At 36.4% G+C, this 25,997-nt stretch overlaps 2 protein-coding genes across 3 annotated transcripts in view; both read right to left on the reverse strand.

The window, feature by feature from the left end:
* Positions 1–7,933, reverse strand: part of INTS8 (integrator complex subunit 8) — a 45,820-nt gene extending 37,887 nt beyond the window's left edge. The window contains exons 1-6 of one of the 2 annotated variants that reach the window (XM_004679718.1): positions 7,665–7,933; positions 6,272–6,446; positions 4,122–4,262; positions 3,745–3,816; positions 2,701–2,752; positions 1,335–1,517 (exon numbers count right to left, since the gene is read on the reverse strand). In XM_004679718.1, coding sequence (XP_004679775.1) covers positions 1,335–1,517; positions 2,701–2,752; positions 3,745–3,816; positions 4,122–4,262; positions 6,272–6,446; positions 7,665–7,794 — 753 coding nt within the window. In that variant the 5' untranslated portion in view covers positions 7,795–7,933. The remainder of the gene's footprint in view (positions 1–1,334; positions 1,518–2,700; positions 2,753–3,744; positions 3,817–4,121; positions 4,263–6,271; positions 6,447–7,664) is intronic. The other variant, XM_012723044.1, reaches the window with a different exon arrangement.
* Positions 7,934–16,409: 8,476 nt separating this feature from the next.
* DPY19L4 (dpy-19-like 4 (C. elegans)) overlaps positions 16,410–25,997 on the reverse strand; it is a 42,281-nt gene continuing 32,693 nt past the window's right edge. The window contains exons 17-19 of the mRNA XM_004679719.2: positions 24,783–24,915; positions 20,906–21,064; positions 16,410–18,470 (exon numbers count right to left, since the gene is read on the reverse strand). Of these exons, the coding sequence (XP_004679776.1) occupies positions 18,306–18,470; positions 20,906–21,064; positions 24,783–24,915 (457 nt within the window). The 3' untranslated portion in view covers positions 16,410–18,305. The remainder of the gene's footprint in view (positions 18,471–20,905; positions 21,065–24,782; positions 24,916–25,997) is intronic.

Consider the following 25,997-nt stretch of genomic DNA (forward strand, 5'->3'; position numbering starts at 1 on the left):
ACAGGGACTGAAGAGTAGTGCCACCTCGCACAATACAAAAGGACTACCTCAGCAGCCAGTGCACTTCAATCAGTCAACATTTAAAAATGTTTGGTATATTCAAGGTTCTGTGCTAGAATGTGAATAAGAAGCAAAAAATATAAAAGAGACCTAGATGAGTTTGTAACAAAATATGGGGGAAAGGCATGAATACAGAAAATTATAAATGCCAAAGGAAACTAGGGCCCAGAGTAACTAAAGTAAACAAAATACTTGAAAAGCCATTTTCTCTAAAAACATACAATTTTCAAAGTCTAGCTTTGAAAATTGTTGTTGTTTTTTAAAAAATCTGATTGGATTCTTAATCAGTCGTATATTCAGGGCTCAGTATTTAAAACCTGACTCCTAAATACAACTGGGAAATTATTTCAGGGACAACAGGTCAAATGAATTTTCCCTTCCAAACTTTTTAGAAAATTTCAAACACAATCTTACAAAATTTACAAATTAAATGCAATCCAAGAAAGTTTTAATGGCATCTTAAGTCAAAAGATCAAAGACACAAAAGCAGGCAAGAGGGCATGATGGACTATGGTAGAGAACTGCAGGTGCCTTAGTGGTGGTGGTATAACAGGGTGGTCCCAGGGAAAGGGAAGGTTTCCTGCCCCACCCAAGGAAGGGTGGAGCTGAGCAAGGATGAGAGAAGCAGCTGGAAAGGAGACTGGGAGAAGGAAGGAAGTAGGATGAAGAGCCCAAGGAGATTTGGAGGAGGCACATGGAGCAGAGAGACACTTGAAGAAGTTGCACCTGCTTCTTGGTCTTGGATTATTTGAAACATGTGGGTAAGAGACCAGTGAGAAGGTGAACCCCGACAGCTTTATCCTGATACTGATTTTGCTCTTTTCCTTCCAGACTTGTCTGGTTGTTTCTGCTGCTTTCCTCTAGGTCCCCACACTAGGAGGTACCTTAGACATGTGGCAGGCTTTTGGCCACCATGTTTGGCTGGGCTACCCACGAGGGGATGGATAGTTTCGGGGGCTTTCCCTTCTCTTTGCTGCACACTAACTGTATTCAAGTCCCTTGCTATAAAAGGTCTTACACACTAGAATATGCTAGTCTTGATATGATGGATAGCAGTATGGGTGCAGTAACATACACCTAAGGAATTGGGATCCTCTATTTCTAAATCACCTACAGTGTTGTAAACCACTTTGCCTTAACAAAAATAAATTATGAAAAACCAAAAAAAAAAAAAAAGAGCGAGAGAGAGAAAGGCAGAAATAAATGGTAAAAGTTATCCCACAGAAGATTTTTTTTAATTTTGCCATGCAATGATTAAATACTGAAATAAATACCTGGCACTGCATCTCCTCAGTTTTGATTTTCAGTCCAGCAGTAGAACTCTCCGTTTCTCCATTTACCATGCCTGGCTCCATCGCCAGTAAATCTAGTGTTCTCATCGTGTGGACATAAAGATCTTTGTTTAATTTAAGGGCTGCCTCCAGTACCAAAATAGAATCAGAAGCTTGTTCTTTCAGCTACAGAAATTTAATAAATTATTAACATGACAGCAATTAACTTTATTATCCAAAAGGCATTTATAGGTATTTAGTAGCTGTGTGTACCAAACTATTAAAAGCATTTTATTAACACAGTAAGAGTATGATTAAGTTGAAATATTTAAATGAAAAAATACAGTAAGGTCTTACTGTGAAATTAAGAAATATAAGGTAGAAAGGATTCTTATCTTTTTTCCACAAAAGATAACTAAAAATAAAGCTTTTAAGATTTATCTCATTTCATTGATTTACTCAAGAAATGTTTCTATGTTCAACATGCCAGCTATTTTACTCAGCACTAGAAAATAAAAGTAATGAAGACTTTTTTGCTTCCACATTCAAAATACTACAGTATATGTTTTATGCAGATTACAAATTGTTTCTCATCTCTCTCCTCTTGCAGGCCCTAAAGTTTACATATTATCACTGGCCCATAGAAGATGTTAAATAAAGAATTGAGATCATTTTTAAATTAGGATAATTTCCATATTCTACTAAAACAATCAGACTTGAAATATAACTGTTGTGAGCCAGTCCCCTGTGGTGGCACAAGGGGTCACAGTGCAGCACTACAAAGCAACCCATAGCCTGTAGCACAAGCTTGATCCCTGATCAGGAAGGTGACCCACATGGCGCAGCAGATCTCCCGTGTCGCCCGCTGCCACCCTCAGCAGTATACTTCAGTTGATTAGTCTGTTCTACTCCCATTCTGTCTCTGATGAATCCTTTCACACACATACACTCCTCCCCTTTTCTGACCTGTACCTCAATTCTTGTATGCATGAATAATCTTTTTTAAAAAGCTGTATGTACACTAATACACACACACACACACACACAGTGTATTTACCTGCCTATAAAAGTAATCTTAAAATATAAATAACATAATTCTAGAAAAATATAAAATACAGATACCATCTCTAAGAGTGAGTTTTCATATTACTTAAGTGCCATGAAATATCTGACACCAGAATAAGAAAGCACTGTATTATTGTTATTAAAAATCTATAAATATTAGATTATCAACCTATATTCTAATAAAAGCCTAAATGTCACTGCCCCTTGATGCTGCCAACCCTTTTAAGATTAAAAGCAGCATCAAATTTATAGTCCCAATATGTCCCAGAAATTAACATTAAATATAGTCAATGCTGACACTCACCACTTTCAATATATTTTCTGTTAGCTCTTTCTCCTGTTGCATCTGATTCATTCTAAAAGAGAAATGGTTAAACTACTCAATGTTACTTAAAAGACTGAAAATTCTAAACTTAAGTATCATTCTAAAAAGTAAGGTTTAATTTAAATAAAAATATTGCTAATGCTATTTCTCTCTTGATGCTGAAACAAAAACCCAGTTATGATGATACTCATTTATTTATTATTACTTTTTCATGTGCTTTGCATGGAAAATAAACCCCTCAATTTAAAGGTTATAAACAGCAAAAGCTCATTTATATCAAATTCTATGCTATCTGGCTCCAAATTTGGATATGCTGTAACCCAAGTTAATTTCATAAAATAATTTTGGTGCTCTAAATTAGTCTTTACATATATTAAAATGACTTTCCCACATATAAAACAAATATGCCTTGTCAAGTAAAATTTCAATGAAATAAATCTTAATAATTTTATGCAGGTCAGCTGACATTTATCAAGTTGAAAGGCATAATTCATGAAGTCTCCTCCTTCAGAGTACCCAGGACACTGCCTGACGTCGAGTACCCAGGACACTGCCTGACGTCGAGTACCCAGGACACTGCCTGAGGTACCCGCTGGCCCCTCTGGACTCCACCTGCAGGCAGCTCTTCAGCTCTCTAATTTCTGCTCAACCTTTTCGGTAGGAGGGGTTATTAAAAACCTGCAATGTGAGCTCTCCCTGGTGGTGCAACGGGTTAAAGCACATTATGAAGCTATCCAAAGCCACTGCAGGGCAAGTTCCATCCCCAGCCAGGGAGCTGACCCACATGGCACATACAGCAGGCCTCTTCTGGCTGGCCCGCTGCTCCCCTCAGCAGTGTACTTTGTCAATCTACCTGTTCTGCTCCCCACTCTGTCTTTGGTGAATCCTCTCACCCACCACACCTCTGGCCTATACCCTAGTTCTGAGCATAAATAAATAAATCTTAAAAAAAAAAAACAAAAAAACTTGCAATGTTTTTTAAAATTCTAATGAAAAAACACCAAATAAAGGGTGCCAACTTACACACTTAATTGAGGAGGTCCAGGTTTTGCCTGTTTGACAGGAAAACTACTTTGAACAATTGTCCTGATTGCCCTGAAGACAAGAAAATGCAAATTTAATAACTGCATCATTTCAATCATTTCTTCAGGTATTCCTTAGAAGGTATGTATTATAAATGCTTTAATTTTTGGCATCTAACAAAAATTTTATAAATCACCCACATTTGTATTCGAATGCTTTTCATCTGTGCAAATGTTCCCCATCATCAGATGGACAATCCTCAAGATCCTGTGAGAGATGTCTGCACTAAAAGCAGCCCCTTGAAAATCCAGCCCTCAAAGCCAGAAGCACATAAGCAGAGGCTGCCCAATAGGTTTTAAGCGTATGAAGACATTTACCATCTGTTATAGAGAAGGATGGCCATGGCAGTGGTCGGAGGTAAAGATGCTAGGTCCATGTCTACATGCTTTGTCCCAGGAGGAACCTTACTGACGCACAGCAGCTCATTTAGCAGCATATTCAAAACTGGAACAGACAAACTTAAAAGGAGCAAAAGATACAAGTCCAACTGTTAGCCTCAGTGAGAATAAAATCCACATCAGTATCGTCATTAAAAATAACTACATTGTTGGCCCTCCCTGGTGGTGCAGCGGGTTAAAGCACAGCACTAAGAAGCTAAAGCCACTTCCGCATGAGTTCGATCCCCGCCTGCCCTGGAGGTGACCACATGGCGTGGCAGACCTCTCCTGACCCGCCCGCTGCTCCCCTCAGCAGTGTACTTCGTTGATCTGCCTGTTCTGCTCCCCACTCTGTCTCTGGTGAAGCCTCTTGCCGCCCTTGAGCCTCTGGCCTGTACCCCAGCTCTGTATGCACAAATAAATAAATTAAAAAAAAAAAAAAAATAACTACATTGTTAAAATTTTTTAACTAAATTATAGGGCAACTTCATTAATGCCACAACAATTTATGTGAAATACATTAACCTATCATATTTAGAAATACTTTCTAAACAATTTAACTGAATATACAAAAAAGTAGACAATACCAGGGTATGTGCCCATCATTCAGTTTCAATAATTATCAACTGATGGCCAATCTTCTATCAACTCCATTCTTACCCACTTTCTCCTTTCCATATTACTGTGAGCTCCCAATATTTAATCATTGTGCCCATATTTCACAACTTATCTCAAAAAATTCAAGTGTAAATTTTACAACTAAAAATTTTAAATTATCATCAAACATAAATATTTTTCAATTTTGCAACTATATCATATACATCACACTTTCTATGGACATTGTTAATTGTTTCTTGAGTCTGTTTGTGGATAGCGATGCCTCAAATTAAAAATTTTTTAATTATAATACTTAATGCCAGGTAATTGGGGGTAAAAAATTTTTTTAACGCTACTAGTATTGGGGCCTCCTTAATGGTACAGAGGTTAAAGTTTCAGCCACTGCACTCAGAATTCCAAATGAGCTCGATCTCTAACCAGGGAGCTGACCCACATATGGCACAGCAGGCCTCTTCAGTCTCACCCACTGCTCCCTTCAGCAGTGTACTTGTCAATCTACCGGCTCTGTTCCCCACTCTGTCTCTGGTGAATCTTCTCACCCCTTTCACCTCTGGCCTGGACCCCAGTTCTTGTATGCATAAATAAATTTTTTAAAAAATTTTAACTACTAGGATTATCTGGTACAACTCCCTTGGAATGCAATCTAGCGACACGTATCATGTGCCTTATATCACTTGACTCCATAATTTAATAATCCGTCCTAAGAATGTAACTCAAAGTTCAAATAAAGTTTATGGACAGAGACTTTTAAGGTTCTGATATTCATAAAGGTTAAAAACTAGAAACAAACTAAATGGCTCTCAATGAAGGGATGTTTAATAAATTACATATACAATAAAATAAACCCCAAAATAAAATAGGAAGATATTCAACATACTATTATGTGGGGGAAAAAAAAAACACAAAACAATATATAGTGCATGATAATGACTTATTTTCAACTTTAAAAGAAAAAACCACTACAAGAAAAAACAAAAACTACTCAAATTTTCTATAATGTATTTCTTTTTAAACTGTGAAAGGAAGTAAATGAAAACAAATCATATTCTATCCACACCTTTAAGGTACTTGTAAACAAATATTCATAAATTCTAATAACATTTTAATAGTTTGGGAGAAAGTGATTGATTTATAAGCTAGTAAAATTAACTGAATCCAGTGGGAAATTGTGTATAATATGCAATATCCATCATTATTTCTTTCCCACTTTTTTCAGATATGTAAACTGAAACATTTGAAACCGTTTCAGTTTGGATTTTCTCAAACCAGTTCATCAAAGAACTGACTTATGAATAACATCAAGTTTATACTTTAAATTCTTCTAGCATTCAAAATTTTTTAATTTGCATATTTGACCAAAAACATACAGAAAATTCTTTCATTTTAAGGGTCACTATTGTAAAATACATATATAAATAAATCAAGTTACCTAGACAGCACTGAAAAATAAATTTCATTTAAATAATATATACCTTTTCTCTAATATGTCTAAGTCCCACTTCAAATGTGCAGCAACTTTAAGAGCAAGTAATTTTAAAATACGATTTCTCTTGTTATCAGGTGGTGGTTGAACTTGGTTTTGCTCATTAACTGAAGGTTTAGAAGCTTGTTCCAAAAACTGAACTATAAGTTGAACTGGTGCAGGATCTAGGATTTAAAAGAAAGTTAAGTCCTTAAGTTTTCATTATGAAGATGCAGGAGAATTCAGCGCATCAGTTTTTGTACACAAAAGGAATCCAAACAGCTGAATATAGCATTAAAGGGAAAAGTCATGAAGGACTGCAAAGAGGAAGGGACTAAGAGATTCCTAAAATATGGAGGATTTTCCAGGGAGGAAGATAATAGTTACAGATTTCCAGTTCAGCAAATAACCAATGTCTATTAGAGGAAAGAGAAGTCATCTTCAGAACTACTATTTTAACACTTAGCGGGATGCACCAAGTTACCACTCTGCTTGTTTCTATCAATGCAAAGTAGAGAATACTACCTTTCTCATAGATTATGAAGCCGAAATTAAATGGGAACAGATGTGACACATTAAACACAATACCTTGCTCCCAGAAAGCACTCAACAAATATTATCATAACAAGGAATTAAAATCTAATACAAGTGGTAAAGCTGCCCAAAGACAGGAACTCCTCCCACAAAGAACTACCTGACATGGAGATGATCAGTGAGGGGCCAGTGTATCAGACTTGTACAAGCCACGTCTGTATTCTAACGTTATCAGGAAAACGCTATTCAAGAAACCTTCATGCCAGTACCTCTTTCCAGAAATGCCTTGGATATTTTTCTCCTTCCCCAATAGTAGCCATTAGCTAGGGTATCATAATCAACATACAATAACCCCCTTGTATTTGGAGAGCATTTCCTGCTTTCCAAGATTTTCTCGTTTTAATATTACAGCCCAACTTGGAATATATAATTGAGTCGCTGAAATCCCCTCGTTAAGCAACAGAAACTAAGTAGCTAAGACATTAACACAGGATCGGCACTAGACAGAAGACCATCTAACTTCTCTCCATCTCCCCCAAGGATCACAAGTCGGGGTTCTGTAATTAAGAGAAAGAACTAGCGCCCCATCCCAAGCCATCACAAGCCCACCCTACAGGTGTTAAAATTCCAACTGTAAAAGGCTCCGAGAAGACAGGGACTTAAGAGACTTGGGGGCGGAAGACGAAAAGCCATTGTTTTGACCCTTTCTTCGCCCTACCACCACGAGGCTTGAGGTACTGCGAGAAGGTCTGGCCAGAGCTCTCTTTAGTCCTCGCCTCGGGAACCATAACTTCAAGGCCGGCAAGGCTCGGGATGAAGGGAACGGAGGCCGCATTCCCGCTCCCCAGGGCTGCAGGTACCGCGCTTACCCGGGCAGGGTTTGCGGAGATGTTTCTCCAAAAGCGACTCCTCCAGCAGGAACTCGAACCAGCAGGTCTGTGGCGGGGTGCAGGGCCGGCTGGAAGTGGCCGCCTCGCGATCCGCAGCCTCCGCGCTCATCCTGCCCCCGGCGCTGCCACCCCAGGAATATTTGCCCGCTCCAACCTAACCTCGCACGCGGCCTCGGTTCCAGGCTCTGCCGAGCCGCGGGGAACGAGACCGCACTCGGAAGGACCCGGAAAACTACAAAATCCAAAATGGCGGCGCGGCGCAGCCGAGCTGGGCTCCTGGATCCGCCTCCCAGCGCCACCACCGCACCTCCGAGCCAATCGTTGCTCTAGTTTGCGGGGCAGCGGGCGGGCAGAGCCAAGCCACGCCTCTTCCCTGTTGCCATGGGAGACGTTTTGGGTGAAAGCTGAGTAGCTGATGGACTTGTCCTCCCGGAGCCAGCTTTTCAACCAGCGTGGGATAGCCCAGGTGAAATAGCTTTATCTAGAGTTGCAACGGACTTCAAGATCTTTGTGAAAGAAAGTGACGATCACTTCAGTTTGTGATCCAGCCAAAATTTGTCGTGGGGCTTTCAATTCCCCTGTTACTTGTTCTGAAATTTCCTCCCACCTAGGTCCGTTCTAGGTGCTCTCCCATTGTCTTGGGTACCAAGTATCCGGGGGAACCCCTTCCTCATGATCACCAACTTTTCTGGTACGTTTCCGGACTAACAGTTCCCTCCTAATGTAACCAAGCCAACCTGAGGGGGAGGGGAGTAGTGGGGAGAAAGAAGTGGGCTATAACGGGAGAGTAGGGTGACCCGGTGGGATTTATTTACCCAGAAGGTGAAAAGAAAAAGAGAGAAAAACACATTCATGGCCAGAAGCCATTTGTCCTAACCCAGATAGCATCTGCGAAGCAGAGACCAAGGTCCAAACAGAAGTTGCACATGCAAACACCCAGTTTCTCCATAAAAAAAAAAACCCTCACCTGTGTTTTACAGCCAGAAACCTAAATGCCCCACTGTTTAACTGCCCCAAAGCCCCAGCAGCCTAACTGCTCCCAAACCTCTGTTCTGTCCCTATTTCTCATAATCGCCTGCTCAGAGGGTGGAGTTTGAAAAGCCTCACCTTCTGCCATTGAGTTGACATGTGAGGTGGAGTCTAGAAAGCACCACCTTCTATCTTCCAGTTGACTTTGAGCACCACCTATTGAATGGGAGGTTGCTCCTCACTGTTCCTCTTGAATTCATCCTCTTGATATCTCTGCTGCAGCGATTAAGTACATTTCAAATTGTACCACAGTTGGCAGAAAGCAGAAAGAAAGTTCTCCTGTGATTCATACAAAGGCGCTAATCCCATGATAAGGGCTCCAGCATTATGACCTAGTGTAACTCTAATAAATTCCCAGAGGTCCCACTTCTAAATGTGTTACCTTGAGTGGTAGATCTCCAACATGTGTATTTGAGAGAGGATGCAAACATACATACACTCTGGTATTATCTATCAAGCCCTATGATTTCATTATCTTCATTTTCAGATGGTAAAACAGGCACTGACAGATTTAAAAACATCCCAAAGTCTCACTGCTATTAATTTTCAGATGCTAAACCTAAGCAGAGGACAGTGTGGCAAGAGCTAAATAAACCTAAAAAATGTACATACCCCCAAAGGAAGAATTTCCACTTATACATTTAAATTTAGATAAATTCTTGCATAGGATATATTTATGCATATATATAGAGATTGCTTAAGTATAATATTGATAAATACAATATTAATGTGGGGATAAGGGGGTTGAAACTTTACAATAGCCAAATATTGGAAATCACAATTATTCAGTAATAAAGAACCAAATTTTTAATATTCAAACATCTCATAAGAATGAAAAATACGGATCCCTCCCTGGTGGCTCAAGGGGTTGAAGCACAGCATTATAAAGCTCTCAGCAACTGCTGCAGCATGAGTCGGTCCCCTGCCAGGAAGGTGACCCGCATGGTATGACCCGCCTGCTGCTCCCCTCAGCAGTGTATTTCAGTCATTTTGCCTGTTCTGCTCCCCACTCTGTCTTTGGTGAAGTCTCTCACCCCCTCACCTCTGGCCTGTACCCCAGTTCTTGTGTGTGTAAATAAATCAATCTAAAAAACAAAAAAGAATGAAAAATGTCTACACGTGCACATAGAGGTAAACCTCCTTTTAATAAAGTTCATTACTTGTTTCTTGTAAAAATAAGTATTTGCCTGCCTATTAAGCAACTCTGCCTCCTCAAGTTCATGAAAAAAATAATTTCCTATTCCTACTGCTAGAAACATTATTGTTTTATTTTTCTAATTAGCTCTATGACCCATTCTCTCTTATGGTCGATAGGTTAAGATTCTTTTTGTTTCATATCTTCATTTATTGGAAATACTGTATTTTCCCCATTAAATTTCCATAAAGACTTTGTTCAAAGTCAGAAGAAGGTTCACATGTGTAGCTGTTTTAGATTACCAGTGCCGTTTCTATTGGTCTATATGTCATTTCCAGAACCAATAGAACAAGTAGTTTTTCAGTAAGTCTTGGTATCTGGTCATGTATGCCTTCCAATTTCATTCATTTTTTTTTTCCCTTAAAGATTTATTTGTTATGCATACAGGAACTGGGGCAAGGCCAGAGCATTCACCAGAGACAGAGTAGGCAAGCAGAACAGGCAGACTGACTGAAATACACTGCTGAGGGGAGCAGTGGGTGGGATAGGAAAGGTCTGCTGTGCCATGTGGTTCAGCTCCCTAGCTGGGGATCCAACTCGTCCTACAGTGGCTGAGGACAGATTTTTAGTGCTGTGCTTTAACCCATTGTGCAACCCGGGAGAGCCTTTTACTCATTTTCTTTATAGCTATGTTCTATCACTCTAAATCCTTCACCTTGCCATGAAAATTTTACAATAAACTTGTGAAAATAATCCTCTTGAGAATTAAAGTGCTTTGATTTTTATGGAAAAAATTGGGAAGATCCAATATCTAATATTGAGTTTTCTAATCCATAAGCATGCCATATATTTCCATTTAAATCTTCTTTAATATCTTCCATCAGTGATCTGTTTTTCAGTGTGAAAGCAATCTTTCACATCTTCCTTTAGATTTATTTAACTTCCCTCTTGTTTACCTTAACTAGCTGCTATTTCATGAAACACCATTTTTACTTGACAATTGAACTATGTTTCAGTGCTAATGGTTACTTAGACTTAGATACTGGGCAGACATTTTCTTGCAAATAAACAAAGCAAGACTGTCATTGCTTGGAAAACAATTGATATTTGTGGCCAATGATACAATTTGAGTTTTCAAATATAAATTAGAATTTTGAAAACTGTAGAGCTGACATTTTCCTCATGCTTAAAGACTTTTCTAATGAAGTAGGTGGGTGATAGTAATGATATTTGCTATTGTAAAATAAAATGTGAACTTTTGAATGATCATCATAACTTAGCAAACCAGCCAATATTTTCCTAATAGATAGGTATAGAATTTATTCAAATTGCAAGAGAGATCAGAATGAAAAGGTCAATTGATATATTTCAGTTAACTAAACTGTCACTAAATTTTAAGAAACCATAACTTTCTTGCAAATGAGATTGTACCAGATTTAGGAATACTTTAAGAATAAGTGAAATTGTAGCAGATATTTTTATGATTATGTAATTACAGAGCATCTTCCAAGTTTCACAAGCTTCACCAATTACTTCAGAAGTTTCTATTTAATGATGACAGTAAACAACAGCATATTCTCTCCTTCATGTTAGTTTAAGATGTTTTCTCTTATATCCTCCCAGCTTTTTTGTCATACGGGTATGTCATAATTTTTCCTTCTTGAAATCTGTGCCTTCCATACTAGCTACAAAATGTAGGAAATCAGAGGCACAGTGAACAAAATTAGAGAAATATTACTATTGTGTACACTACAGATGAAGGTATTTTTTAAAGGGCCTCTGAGAATTAAAAATAATTAAATTTTGAGCTAATTTAATTAAAATTTTTAAAATTCTATAAAATTTAATTCAATCCATTTACTTGCGGGTTTTTTTTTTCAAAAAAGTAAATGAAATATAATTCAATATGAACAATTTTAAACTACTACTCATTTTTGGTGAGTTATGTTTCAGTGCTAATGGTTATGCTGCCACCCCGTGGTCTATGAGGGTAGTGTCTGTACCTTTGTTTAAATCTTTAATCTTTCAGCTACCTGTATCTTGTTCTTTTTTCTTTGAAAATATTTATTTATACATACAGAACTGGGGTAAAGCCCAGAGGTGCAGGGGCAGTGAAAGGATTCACCAGAAACAGAGTGGAGAGCAAAACAGGCAGATTGATAAAGTACAACGCTGAGGGGAGCAATGGTTGGGTTAGGAGAGAGGTCTGCCAGACCATGTGGTTCACCTCCCTGGTCAGGAATCCAACTTGTGCTAAAGTAGCTTTAGCTTCATAGTGCTATGCTTTAACCTACTGTACCACCAGGAAGGGCCCTGGAGAGTGCTAAGTGATGTCAGGAAATAAGGGGCTGCCTTCTTTCACCCAGCTTGCCACCTCAGACATGCATGACACAGTGAGAATAGTGGGGCCCTGAGAATGCTCATCCTAGCTACTTGCAGGGCAAAACTTCCAAATCAGGAGAGACAGGTTGGGAAGACTAGAGGCCACCATCTTAACCCAGAGCCTACTCTTAAAGGAGTGGCACACAGAGGGATATATGGCTATGTCTCCACCCTGGGCTTGAGCTGTGGGTCAGTGACTTTTGCTGAGAGAAAGAACCAGGATGTAAGGTAGAGAGCTTCAAAGTAATCTCCAAAGCAAGTGGCTACTTGAAATAGATGTAGCCATCCTTGTAGACATGAAGTAGTATGTCATTGTAGTTTTAATTTGCATTTCCATCATGGAGGAAATGCAAACCTACCAGTTCTCAAAAATAATGTGGATTTTGATAGAAAGCATTAAAAGGAAGCTAGTAGCTTCAAAAGAGATACATGTTAAACCATAAGCCATCTAGTTTACCAGAGACAGCTAAGAAGAGCTTTCCTGACATTAGAACCACACACTGACCATCAGTGTGCCCCCCCAGCCCCCCACCCTCCCAACACACACAAAACAATCCTCAAAGGAGTCAAGATTTAATTGGACTAGGTTGTAGAAAAACTAGTGCCCCAGTACTGTTGAAAACAGAGTGATCTGCTCATCAGCGGATACTTAACAATTGGACAGGATCAAGTAAAGACACAAGGAACTCTACTAAAACCACTATCATGAGGATGACTGTACATGCCAAAGGCAATGATATGTAAGCATCAACATCAGACATCACTGAAATAGTCCTGCTGGACACTAAAGAAAGAAATAAGCCAACTATAATAACAAGCTTCAGGGTAGAGGGATACTAATACCCAGAGTTGCCACAAAGAATATGAATATAGAGGTTATTTACAAGAAGGATATTTTCAAACTGAATCAAAATTAAAATTACAACAGGCAAGCTCAATAGTAGTATCAAACAGACAGATTAGCAAACTGATTGATAAAATTATACAATTCAAACAGAAGAAAAATGAAGAAAATTGAGTAGAAACTCAGGGAAATGAGTCACCATTAAAAGCATGACAACATATGTAATATGTAGTCAGAATACTAGAAATTTCAGTTTTGATTTTTAAAAATTCTTAAATGTGTATACCAAAGAAATGCAACAACCTCAAAGTAGAATCATGTGTAAGGAAGCTGATTTGAGGCACATCACAGTAAAAACAGTAAATCTAATATAAATGGATTGAACGACGCAATTAATTTTTACTTCAAAAGACATGATAAAGTGAAGAAAATCCACTGAATGGGAGGAAATATTTACAAATTATGTCTCTGATAAGGGACATATGGCTAGAAAAACTAAAACATGTCCACACAAAAACTTGTACATAAATATTCATATCAATATTACTTATGATACCAAAAAATGGAAACTCAAATGTCCATCAACTGATAAGTGGCTAAATAAAATGTAGTATAGCCATTAGAGTTATTTGGCAATAAAAAAGAATATCTGCAACAAGATAACTAATCTTTGAAAATGTTATGTTAAATAAAATAAAGTCCACCTATTACATGTTTTGATGTGTGTGAAATACCTAGAAAGAACAGGCAGCTACAGAAATAGGAAGCATATTAGCAGGCATAGTCTACAAATGGAGTAATTGAGAGTGACAGTCAAAGGAACGGATTTCTATTTGAGGTGATAAAAATGATCTTAAGTTGACTCATGATACACAATTCTATGAGTACACTACAAACTGTCAATTTTACATCTTATATGGGTGAACTGTATGGTGTATCAATTATATCTTAATAAAGTTGTTAAAAAGGGTTCATATATAAATAAAACACAACTTAAAATTCTAAAAAGTTTTATTGTAAAAACAAAACAAGGAGTGTAATTAAGCATGAAGTTGGTAAAAATACATTTAATGTTACAAAATCTGAGGTAAACTAGTTTTATCACCCAACTTTTTAAAAAAGACTTATAATTATTAAAACTAATTTTTATCCTTTTGCAAATACTTAACCTTAATTACAGGAAGAATACACTTAATCTAAATATACAATTATAGATAAGATTTAGAAGTCAACATACATAAAAACACAATTGTAATTATCTTTGCTAAACAAAGATTATTATGTGAAGTGAATAATATGAGTTATTTATGATATTCCAAACTGGAGGTTTGGAATTCAAGTCTCATTCTGATACCATTATTCCACTGAATATACAGATAGGATCAGATGTTCAGTGTACTGCCAATAAAACCATTATAGGATGAAATATGCCAAGATTAAAATGTTGCAAATTATTTTTTTATTAAAATGTTGTAGATTCTAATTATAGAAATAGAAAGGATTCAAAATTGCAAAGGATGACAACTAAATTCAGCAAATCTGGTTTCAAAATATCCTTTTTTAAAATTATGGAAAATAAGTATATCCAGAAACCTTAATGCACCAAACAATTAAGTCAATCTTTTGCAATTCTCAGACCTAATTTTATCCAAATGTTTACCTCATACATTCAGAAACGTAATGAGCTATTATTTCCATTAGAAATTATTCAACTTTATTTGCAGTATTTTTAATACTTATTAGAATCTACAACTGTTAGCAAATAGCAGCCATAGAGACTGTATTTTAAAAACTAATAAACGTAGAAAAACTATACTGAGATGTAAATCAGGACACAGTTATTTGCTTTACAAAAGGGTTCTTAAATATACAGATGATTCTTAATATGTGCTCTTTAAATATATGTGTATTTAAAATAAATTTGCTAAAATGTTTGACATAGTCAACTTTAAGAAACCCTCCCTAACACATAAAGAGAGGCACTACCTTTATTCACAAAAGGCATGAAAATGTTTTAACAGTTCAAAAATAGAGATGACCAGAAACAGGTGATTTCTCAAAAACAAACCAATGTAATAAGATGGTTATTACTGTGCCCCTCAAAAAATTATCTGCTACTTCTTTAAAAAACCATATTTTCCAGGCCCAATTTGTAACACATTTTGACCTCCATTTCTGTTTGAATTAGTCTGACTATAGAGTGCCACACAGCGAAGATACTGACAATTTGGATTAATGTCTAAGAAAAAAATGCGTCTAAATATATAGAATATACCAGCTTAGTTCTAAAATACAATGCATACACTTTAGGTTGTAAAACTTTACCAATCTAATAAAAGCACCAAGATACAAATGCTGAAGTTAGAAAAAATATAAAGCAGTGGAATCATGTAACTTATCAAGTAAGTTTTCATTTCGATTGAAATGTTTGCTATTTAGAAATCTAATTTAAATTTGCAGGCTAGAAATCCCATCTCTACACTTAACAAAGATTTGCTTAATAAAGAATAAATGTTAAAAATAAAAGCAGAGGGCCTCCCTGGTGGTGCAGGGATTAAAGACACAGCACTATGAGATTAGTCACAGTCACTGCAGCAGGAGTTCCATCCCAGGCCATAGAAGGAGCTGACCCACATGGTGCAGCAGCCCTTCCTGTCTCGCCTGCTGCCCCCCTCAGCAGTGACCTCAGTACATTTGCCTGTTGTGCTCTGTCTCTGATGAATCTTTGCACTCCCCCAAAACCTCTGGCCTACGCCCAGGTTCTTGTATGCATAAATAAATAAATCTTTAAAAAAAAGTAAAAACAGCATTGAGAGTACTTATGCTCCACATGTAATAAAGAGGAAAAGTTACCAAATTTTCCTATGGAAAAAAAATAATGTTTTTTTGAAAATACGATGTAAACTTAGAAATAAAGTTAAGGCACTTATTTCAACCCTTTTGCAACATTAAGGGGAAAGTACAAAGTACGCTTTGTATTCTTCAAAAAAACCATAAACTTTGTTCCTTTCATAACAGATATTTATTGTCATCTGCCAATTCTAAGTACTCAAATGGAACTTGGAATTACAGAATTCCTAAGTATATGTAACTTTACATGTAAGTAAAGAAATTAAATTATTTTCATTTAAAGTTTCCTAGTACTATTGTTATATAGTTAAAATAGAAGCAAATAAGCTTCCCTCATTTCCAATATTATTTCTATAATAAAGTTTACATTTGCCTTTGCAACTGATTATGAAAGAAAATTATTTAAAAATTCAATCAAAAACTCCAAATCTACTTTAAGACATAAGTAGACAAAAGCAAAAACAACTTACTAATACTCAAAAAATAGAAAAAAAAAAAACCCTCACAACAATAAAAACTGATTTAGCAAAACAAATTGATCACCATAAGTAAACAAATATTTCATGCTACATAAGTAGGGAAAGTATAGCTCCCTTCCAAAATATGCAAGCTGACTTTAAATGACATTGTTTTTTGTGCTCTCATCACAAGTACTACTATGTACTATATCTTAGGTAACTTTAGTCATTAAGGCCTGAAGCTAAGTACTAATAAGATGAGATGTACTGAGAACCTGAAAATCTTGCCGTCAGCTATCTTGTTAGAAAATATATATAAAAGCATGAAATGAGAACCAATAAGACAAATGTACCAGATAGATGACTGTCATCAAACAATTCTTCAGCTCCAAAAGAGCAGAGCACCCTAGAGTTAGTCTAAGGATACATGTGCTTTTGTACTTTAAATATATATATACACATATATACACACATAAAGACAGTGGAAAGATATTTATTCCTCATGTAATAGTTTAGAGTACTGAAACTATAATTTATAAAGCTCTAAACAAATGAAAATCTAGAAAATATGTTCACTAAACAGATAGGCAAGATAAAACAAAACATATATCCTTTAGTATTAAAATGGTACATCTACCTGCAATCTTTATTTCTTAAAAGTAATGGCTGTTTATTATTTGGCCTTTGGTTCCAATGCTTAAAAGCCCAAAAATAACAAAAAAGATCCCCCCTCCTTCTATTCCCTTTCTGAATCTCTTTCAAAAAGTCCAAATTAACCATTTAGGATTTTAATTAATGATTTAAAATATAAAAAATGTTTAACTTAAAGGAACATAACATTTAGGCTGTGAAACTGTGATGTGAACTTTATTATAATTGTGATATAATTATTAATATTGACAACTGTCACAGTTTCATAAATAAAAGCACTTGTGTTTTATAGTAAACACATCTGTGGCAGAGGTATGTTTAAAAGCATCTGTGCATTATCTTCAGAAATTCTTGATCGTTTTAGTGTATATATTTTTATTCTGAAAGAAATTTAATTTTTACTTAATACTTCAGTAAAAAACATGTGAATAGATTATATACTCCATTCCATATTTCTTAAAAAACTGAACCTTCTTTTAAATGTCTATTTTAAAAATATATATAGGTCACAAAAATTATTGTTTTATCATGATTAAGTAGCATCCAATTTATGGGTGTAAGTAAAAAAAGCTAACCATTTAATTGAGTCATAAAATAATAAAATGCAGTATCATGCACTACATATTACTGACAAAGTGCTCATTTTTACATAAGCAGCAGATGATGAAAACAGTATCATGGAAAATCCATATCTTTATACATATATCCTTAAAAATCACTTTCTTTACATAATTTCTATTTTAATTTAAATGCCATACATTTTCGTACAACATTTAAATTAGTTCTCTATTGCAATTATTCACTTCTATAAATCATGAAAACCTTTCAGAAACTGCCTTAAGTATAAGAAGTCTTTCCTTCTATTCTTTTAATTATATCACAGTAAGTATTTATTAAATGTTATATTTGAGAGATATAATATGACCTTGAACATATTCAAATTCAGGATCAATGTTATTATAGAAGGAAAATTTATGAGGAAAAATTTGCAACAGTTTAGATGATAAAACCTTTAAACACCATGTAGCAACAAGGAAAACATCAGGCTATAATATTGCAAAGTGCTAGTTCTGACTTATTACCAGAGGTCAGTGATGCTTGATCTTCTATTTCCCCACAGAACTTCTGGATTCAGTTAACAGTAGGAGGGGAAAAGCAGCAGCAACACTTTAAATGTCCATATTCTGATTTCCAAAAGATACCATGTAGGTGGAAGAAAAGAATTTTCCTTCAGTTGATGTAAGTCTTTGAAATGAAGGCTCTGCTAATTTTCAAGACTGAAAGGATATCACAGTGTTGATTTTATATACAAAATAGGATCTGTTCCAGTATACTCTAGTGAAGTAATTCACATATGGGGAATAGTTAATTTTGACCTCATGACAAAATCGCCCATATTTTGAGTAGGTTAACTTGTCACCTTCTTCACAAACCATCTATAAAAAGACATGAAACACAATATTCAAAAGTTTAGTGAGCTTGTAAAAGAAATGCAATCAATGTACAAGTGACTATATGAAAAAGATGTATTTATAAACATGGACTATCTCAAAAGGTGAGGTGCTTAGCAAACAGCTCACATGTTTAGCAAATAAAGCCTCTTCACAAGAGTTACCAGGTACAAAAAACTCTTGAGCTTCCCATTGAGTTTAAAAAACTAGGAAAAGGTTTTGCCACCATACAGTTTCTCTAAAGAACCATATTATGGAGTCTAACAAGCTAAAAACAAACATTCTTTTTATTTTTTAAAGATTTATCTATTTTTTGCATACAAAAGCTGGGCTATAGGCCAGAGGTGTGGGGATGTGTGTGTGTAATTGTATGTGTGTGTGAGAGAGAGAGAGAGAGAGAGGATTCCTGAGACAGAGTGGGGAACAGAACAGGCAGATTGACTGAAATACACTGCTCAGGGGAGCAGTGGGCAAAACAAGGGCGTTCTGCTGTGCCATGTGAGTTAGCTTCCTGGCCAGGATTGAACTCATCCTGTAGTGCCTGCTATCGATTCATAGTGCTGAGAGGAAACTCCCTTGTAACACCAGGATGGGCCCACATATTATATTCTTAATGTATATTCAAATTGTTCTTGTGCAGAACAATTATCAATATCTTAGTAAGCAAGTAAGTTTTCGTGACTTGTCTAGTGCAAACCTTTATATTATCACCTTAATAATATTCACTAATATAGCTTACCTAGGGGAACTCCCTGGTGGCACAAGGGGTTAAAGCATAGTAATGTGAAGCTATCCACAGCTACTGCAGCACAAGCTCAATCCCAGCCAGGGAGGTGACTCACATGGCGCAGCAGCCCCGTCCTGTCTCACCTGCTGCTCCCCTCAGCAGTGTATTTTAGCCAATAATGCCTGTTCTGCTCCCTACTCTGTGTCTGGTAAGCCCTCTCATCCCTTGCACCTCTGGCCTGTAACCCAGTTCTTATATGCATAAATAAATCTTAAAAAAAAAAATCCTAAAATGATCCATTAAAAAAAAAAGATAGCTTAACTAGTTTAAAGGATTTTTTTTTAATACTAAAGCACTAAATATTATCTTATTGCCTAGAAAAGAAGTTGGAAAGCCAAGTTTTTAAAAGAATGGATTAGCTTACATACAAGAAAAAAAAGTTGCTTATCTTCAAAATGGTACAAAAAGGTGATCAGCCAAAAACAGAATAAAAAAGCTCCAAAAGGAGTGGCCTCCCTGGAGTCCCCAGGAGTTAAATCTCAGCACTAGGAAGCTACTGTCCACAGCCACTGCAGCATAAATTCAATCCCAGACAGAAAGGTGACCCACATGGTGCAGCAGACCTCTCCTATCTCCCTGCTGCTCAGTGCATTTCAGTAGAGTCACCTGTTCTGCTCCCTACTCTGTCTCTGGTAAATCCTCCTACCTCCCACATCTCTCACCTACACCCCAGCCTTTAGATGCATAAGTAAATAAATCTTTAAAATAAGTGAATTAAAAAAAAGCTCCAAAAAACAGGTAGCAATATAGAATTATTACATACCTGAAATTTAATAAAATTCCATTTTGTTGCCAATTAGCCAAAGACCACAGATACCAAGTATCAATTAAGGAAATTCAAAATACACACAGCAAACACAATTAAGTTTATACTACTAGATTAAGGAGTCGTGGTGGGTCTTATAAAAACTAATTTCTCACCTCCAAACTGTCCTGGGATGTTAAGACAAAATACTAATTATTTAAGAAGAGACAAAAATAATATTGGTTGCAATCTATCAGAAAATGTGCACCCTACTTAGAATGACTTACTAAACTTTCCTAAGGTCCCCCATCTCCAGCTTTCCCAGGAGTAAAGGCAACCATTCCAGGCAACACTAATTATCAGCTATACAAACTTCCCTGTCAGTCTTCTTAGTTGTCAGATATACAGTACATATACCGTAGGCTCACTTAGAAAGGTTACTACAATAGCTCAAGTCAATGAAAAAAATCGAGATCTGACTAAACCCTAAGGACTGAAGTGGCTCTTCTGCATGCGTGAGTAGAAGCCCTGATAACTTAGTAAGCATTTTTCTAGATATGTTTATCAAATTAAAAGAAATTCCTCTATGTAAGAATGTAACAATGCAAAACAGTTGTTTAGATTACTGAAATGAGTGAAAATAAAAATCACCATTCAGATCAAATTATGCCACCTTTTAAAAATAAATGTTGAACATGCAAAAGTACAATGAATTTATCTCTTTTTTCACAAAAGCCTAACTTTTGTCTGTTGAAAAACTACATAAAAATACTTTTAAGTCCCCCATTATATAACTTTATATTCTTCATTAAATTCCAAAGGTAAAGTTGGAAGATCGTAAGTTATAATGATTATTGAAGAAATTCAACTTTCGAAATAATTACTTACATGGCCATTTGCAACATCTAATAAATCTTTAACCCTGCAGCCTCTCATGGTTCCCACTTCATTGCAGATAGAATCCTCTACAATTAAGTAATTAGCCTTGTAGGATGTCAGTATTTTATAAATATCTTCAGCAGACCGCTTGGAATAGATTTGATAGATCTGAAAGAAAATAATTAAGATTGATTTTAAAAACTATTCAAAACATCTGTTAATCAAACATCTATATATGTTTTGGTATTGAGTATTATTTGTGAAAAATAAAGATAGTCACTAAGATTTGATTCTGCCCTCAGGAAGCTTAAGTTCATATTCTATTGGCAATTTTTTATCTTCTTTGGAGAAACAAGTTCTCTGCTCATTCTGCCCCCTAGGTTAATTGAGAGGTAAATGACATATAACACTGTAATTTTAAGGTGTTTAATGAGTTAATTTTATATATGTATTGCAAAAGATCACCACTACAATGTTAACACTTCCATCATGTCACATAATTAACCATTTCTTTTTTGTGTGTTGACAACATTTAAGATCTACTACTGTGTTACTAACTTGAAAGTTGTTAAATGTCATTAAGTATAGTAACTGGGGCCTCACTGGTGGCCTAGGGGTTAAGTCTCAGGGATATCTCTGCTACAGCTGAGTTCCATCTATACTGGCCGGGGAGCTGACCCACATGGCGCAGCAGACCTCTCCTGTCTCACCCGCTGCTCCCCTCAGCAGTGTCACTTCATTACATCTGCTTGTTCTGCTCCCCACTCAGAGGTAAATCTTCTCACCCCCTGGCGCCTCTAGCCTGTAACCCAGTTCTTGTGTGCATAAGTAAATAAATCTTAAAAACAAACAAAAAAAAGCCTCATGTCTATAGCTGTGGTGTTTTCATTAAAATTTTGCTGACTTTACAATGAAAGCAGCTCAGGATCTTATTAGATAATAAGGTTTTTCAGTTTTTCTGAAATGCTTACTTTGGACCAACTCTTACTATACTTCACAAAATAATAACATCACAAATGTTAGGCCACATAATATTTGTTTTAAGACACTGATGTGTCGTAATCTAGCTTGGACAAGATGCCAACCTATTTGTAGAATATTTATTGATTTATTTTTAAAGATTTATTTATTTATCATACAAGAACTGGGGTACAGGCCAAAAATATGAGGGTTGAGAGGATTCACCAGAATGGGGAGCAAAACAGGGGGACTGGCCAAAATACATTGCTGACAGAAGCAGCAAGTTGACAGGAGAGGTCTGCTGTGCCATGTGGGTTACCTCCCTGGCTAGAGATCAGACTCATGCTGTGGTGGCTGTGATTGCTTCATAGTACTTCATAGTGCTATGCTTCAACTCCTTGTGCCACCAGGGAGGCCCTATTTGTAGAATATTTAGTATCCACCAACCCCCTGTTATGGTTTCTGCCTACCTACCACCTTCAGTTCTCACATCCACTGACAATTTAGAGATAATTATCTCAACATTCTGTGGTACATAGTTTCTCAATTAATTTTCAAAATCAGGAGTGATTCTAGTCTATCTAGTTCATATCAATTTAGTCTCTTTTGTGTGTGCGTGTGTGTTTTATCTTCAAATTTTTCATTGGTTTGCCATTATATCAGTTTAGATTTTTACATTTTTTGTTTTTGCAAGTTTTAGGAAACTAATATATTACTGGGTCACTATAAAAACACTTTTGTACAACAGCAATAACACTAGAGAGATTAGTACCTTGGTACTAATGACATTTTGGGCCAGATAATTCTTTGCTGGGACAAAAGGGAGGTTGTTCTGTTCACTGTAGGATGGTTACCTGTTTATCTATAACCCTAGTCTCTACCTGGAGATGTCTCCACTATAAAACACCACCTCCAACTGTGACAACTAATAATGTCTCCAAATACTGCCAAAGTCCTGTGGCACAACTGTCCCAGGTTGATAATCAGTGATCTAGGAGATTACACAAAGATTGGTCACATGTTATAAATTATAGTGTCTAATTTAAAAGAGATGATCTCACTTAGGGAGTTGGAGTTTGCATGTTAACAATAACTTTATTCAGTACTTGATATGTACTAGACACCACAGAGAAAGATAAAGATTTGAAGTAAACATGTCTCCTCTTTTCATAGACAAGTCACTTAAAACTCTAAAACATTTAATTAGAACCTAATTAAGTGATTCTGAAATTATATAGGAAAAAAAAACATGCAAAAGAAACAACAGAGAAAACAAAGCCATTTCAGAATTGGGTTGGTTTAAATTCACAAAAATAAAGTTAATCTGTTATATGCTGCATAGATTCTATCAAAGCCTCCCTATCTTTTCAAAGTGCAGCAAATACTAATCACAGGCAGCTGCTGTCTCTCAGGTAAATCACTCTGTTAGGAATCCCCATCTCTAACCTCACCCCACTTCAATGTGTTCTCTCTGCTACAACCATAAATATCTCTCACAAACAGATTTAAGAGTTCCACTTTCAGATTTTGATGACTCCCAACTTACATCCAAAGGTAAATTCCTCAGCATGACCTTGCAGATCCTTCAAAATCTGACCTCCTTTAATTTTCTAGTTTCATGGCCTCACAAATTTCAGGGCTCATGTTACTTTTTTAGTCTGGAATCCTATTATTTTTCCAATCAATGTTTTCTACTCATTTTTTAAGGCCCAGGGCAAGGAAATTACTTCTATGAAGGCTTTCTGAACGCAGAATTGTTTCCTCTTGTTTTTGACCTCCTCTCTGTACTGTGTGTGCTTGATTGTGTATGTGTGTGTGCATCTACAATTGCAATTTAATAGTACATAATAATAGTATTTAAATTTGACTACATTTCTGACATAGTGCATTATCTCAATCTCACATTTAGGAGTTGAGAACCATTTTTATTTCCAGATTTAGAAACTTGGTCAAGGTCACCAATACTAGTTCATGATAGAGCTAGCTAGCATCTGAGAACAGATGACTAATTCCAAAGTTTGCATTTTTAGAGCCAAATCTCTGTATCAGAATCTAACATCTATATTGCTTATTTCCCTTAGTTTAGAGTACACTGAAAAACTAAAACAAATTCTGTCAGGTTAAAAAAAAATAGACTTATTTCAAACCCAAGTTCAGCCAGTCATTACCACCTCCAGATATGAAGTTCATTTGAACCCATACCAAACAGTCAAAATAATTTATTCTCTAAACAAGAAGTAATGACATATCATTCTAATGTTAAACTAAGTAATTACAAGTCGCCCATGTGTATCAAGACATTAACTAAAAACCTTCAATAATTTGAGAACAATGCTATTTTCAAAAGAATGTTTCCCTTTGTGAAATACCATACATCAATTTCCTTAAATCTCTGTGGAAAATGAAAGATATCTCCTAGATACATAACAGTGCTATTCAAAAACAAAGACCTTAACATCTTAACTTTAGCACTTTTCTTGGTTAAGTGAATTACATAGATTTTTTAAAAATTAAAGCTAATTTACTCTTCTAAAATTACTTAAATTTTCCTAGCTAGCAGGAACATATGTAGTACAAAACTATATTGAAATAAATGAAGAAAGAAGATCCAAAAGTACAATCTAAAATGCCTTACATTGGCCCTCCATGGTGGCGCAGCAGGTTAAAGCACAGCACTAAGAAGCTAAAGCCACTTCCGCATGAGTTCGACCCCCGCCTGCCCCAGAGGTGACCACATGGCGCGGCAGACCTCTCCTGACCCGCCCGCTGCTCCCCTCAGCAGTGTACTTCATCCATCTGCCTGTTCTGCTCCCCGCTCTGTCTCTGGTGAATCCTCTCACCCTCCGCATCTCTGGCTTGTACCCCAGTTCTGTATGAATAAATAAATCTTTAAAAAATAATAAAAATAAAAATAATAATGCCTTACATTTTCATTTCTCTTGAGAAGATCATCATCATTGTAAAGAGGCAGGCTTGTCACCATCCATCCAGTGCATAATTTAATTGCACCCATTAACTGTGGGCTCCCTGCAAACACAGCTGCAACTGGAGCTTGCCGTCTGCAAAGAATCAAAAAGATTTACACAGTATACTATTTAGGTCACCCATTTATATTAACTCTGAATACCAGTCAACTTGCAATGTATTACATAAGTTTAAATTAGTTTTTATTTTATTTATACAGTCATTAAAAAAAAATAAGTACCTACTATGTACCAAGAACTTTTCTGAGTGCTGAAGAAATTTTTATAAAAGGGGAAGATCAGGGACTCAAGATAAGCACCCTGCTTTTGAAAGGAAGTAGAAGGAAGGGAAGATAAATTAAAATTTTTTTAAATCACTTAAAGAAAAGTTAAAAGTGTAGGGCTCTCCCTGGTGGCGCAACGGATTAAAGCACTGCATTATGAAGCTCTCCAAACCCACTGCAGCATGAGCTGGAGGCCTGGCCAGGGAGCTGACTGACCCACATGGTTTGGCAGACCTCTCTTGACCTGCTCGCTGCTCTTCTCAGCAGTGTATTTCAGTCCATCTGCCTATTCTGCTCCCTTCTGTCTCTAGTAAATCCTCTCACTGTACCACAGTTCTTGTATGCATCAATAAACTAATCTTTAAATAATAATAATAATAATAAAGTTAAAGGTAATGTAAAGAAAACAATTTATTATATATGGTTATCATTACAGAAATAAGGCCTGACAATAAAACTATTTTAATTTCTACATACCTTCTATAAACCTACTCCTCATTACTAGAATCATTTCCCTATACTTCTTACTCTTTTATTTTTTTTAAAGATTTATTTATTTATGCATACAAGAACTGGGATACAGGCCAGAAATGCAGAGGTAGGGGGGGTGAAAGGACCAGAGACAAAGCAGGCAGGCTGACTGTGCCAGGGAACCTCCACAAGCCCAAGACCACATCTCCTGTCCTGACAGGGCAATAAAACATGTATAAGTGTTAAAATTTAAAAATCTATATAAAAAAAAAAAATCAAGGGCACTCCCTGATGCACAGTGGGTTAAATCACAGCACTATGTAGCTATCCAGAGCCACAGCAGCATAAGTTTGATCCCCAGTCAGGGAGCTGACCCACATGGCACAGCAGACCTCTTCTGGACCACCTGCTGCTCCCCTCAGC

This window comes from Condylura cristata, unplaced genomic scaffold (assembly GCF_000260355.1).
Source record: "Condylura cristata isolate star-nosed mole 26May11 unplaced genomic scaffold, ConCri1.0 scaffold00009, whole genome shotgun sequence".
In the NCBI taxonomy this organism is placed as follows: domain Eukaryota; kingdom Metazoa; phylum Chordata; class Mammalia; order Eulipotyphla; family Talpidae; genus Condylura; species Condylura cristata.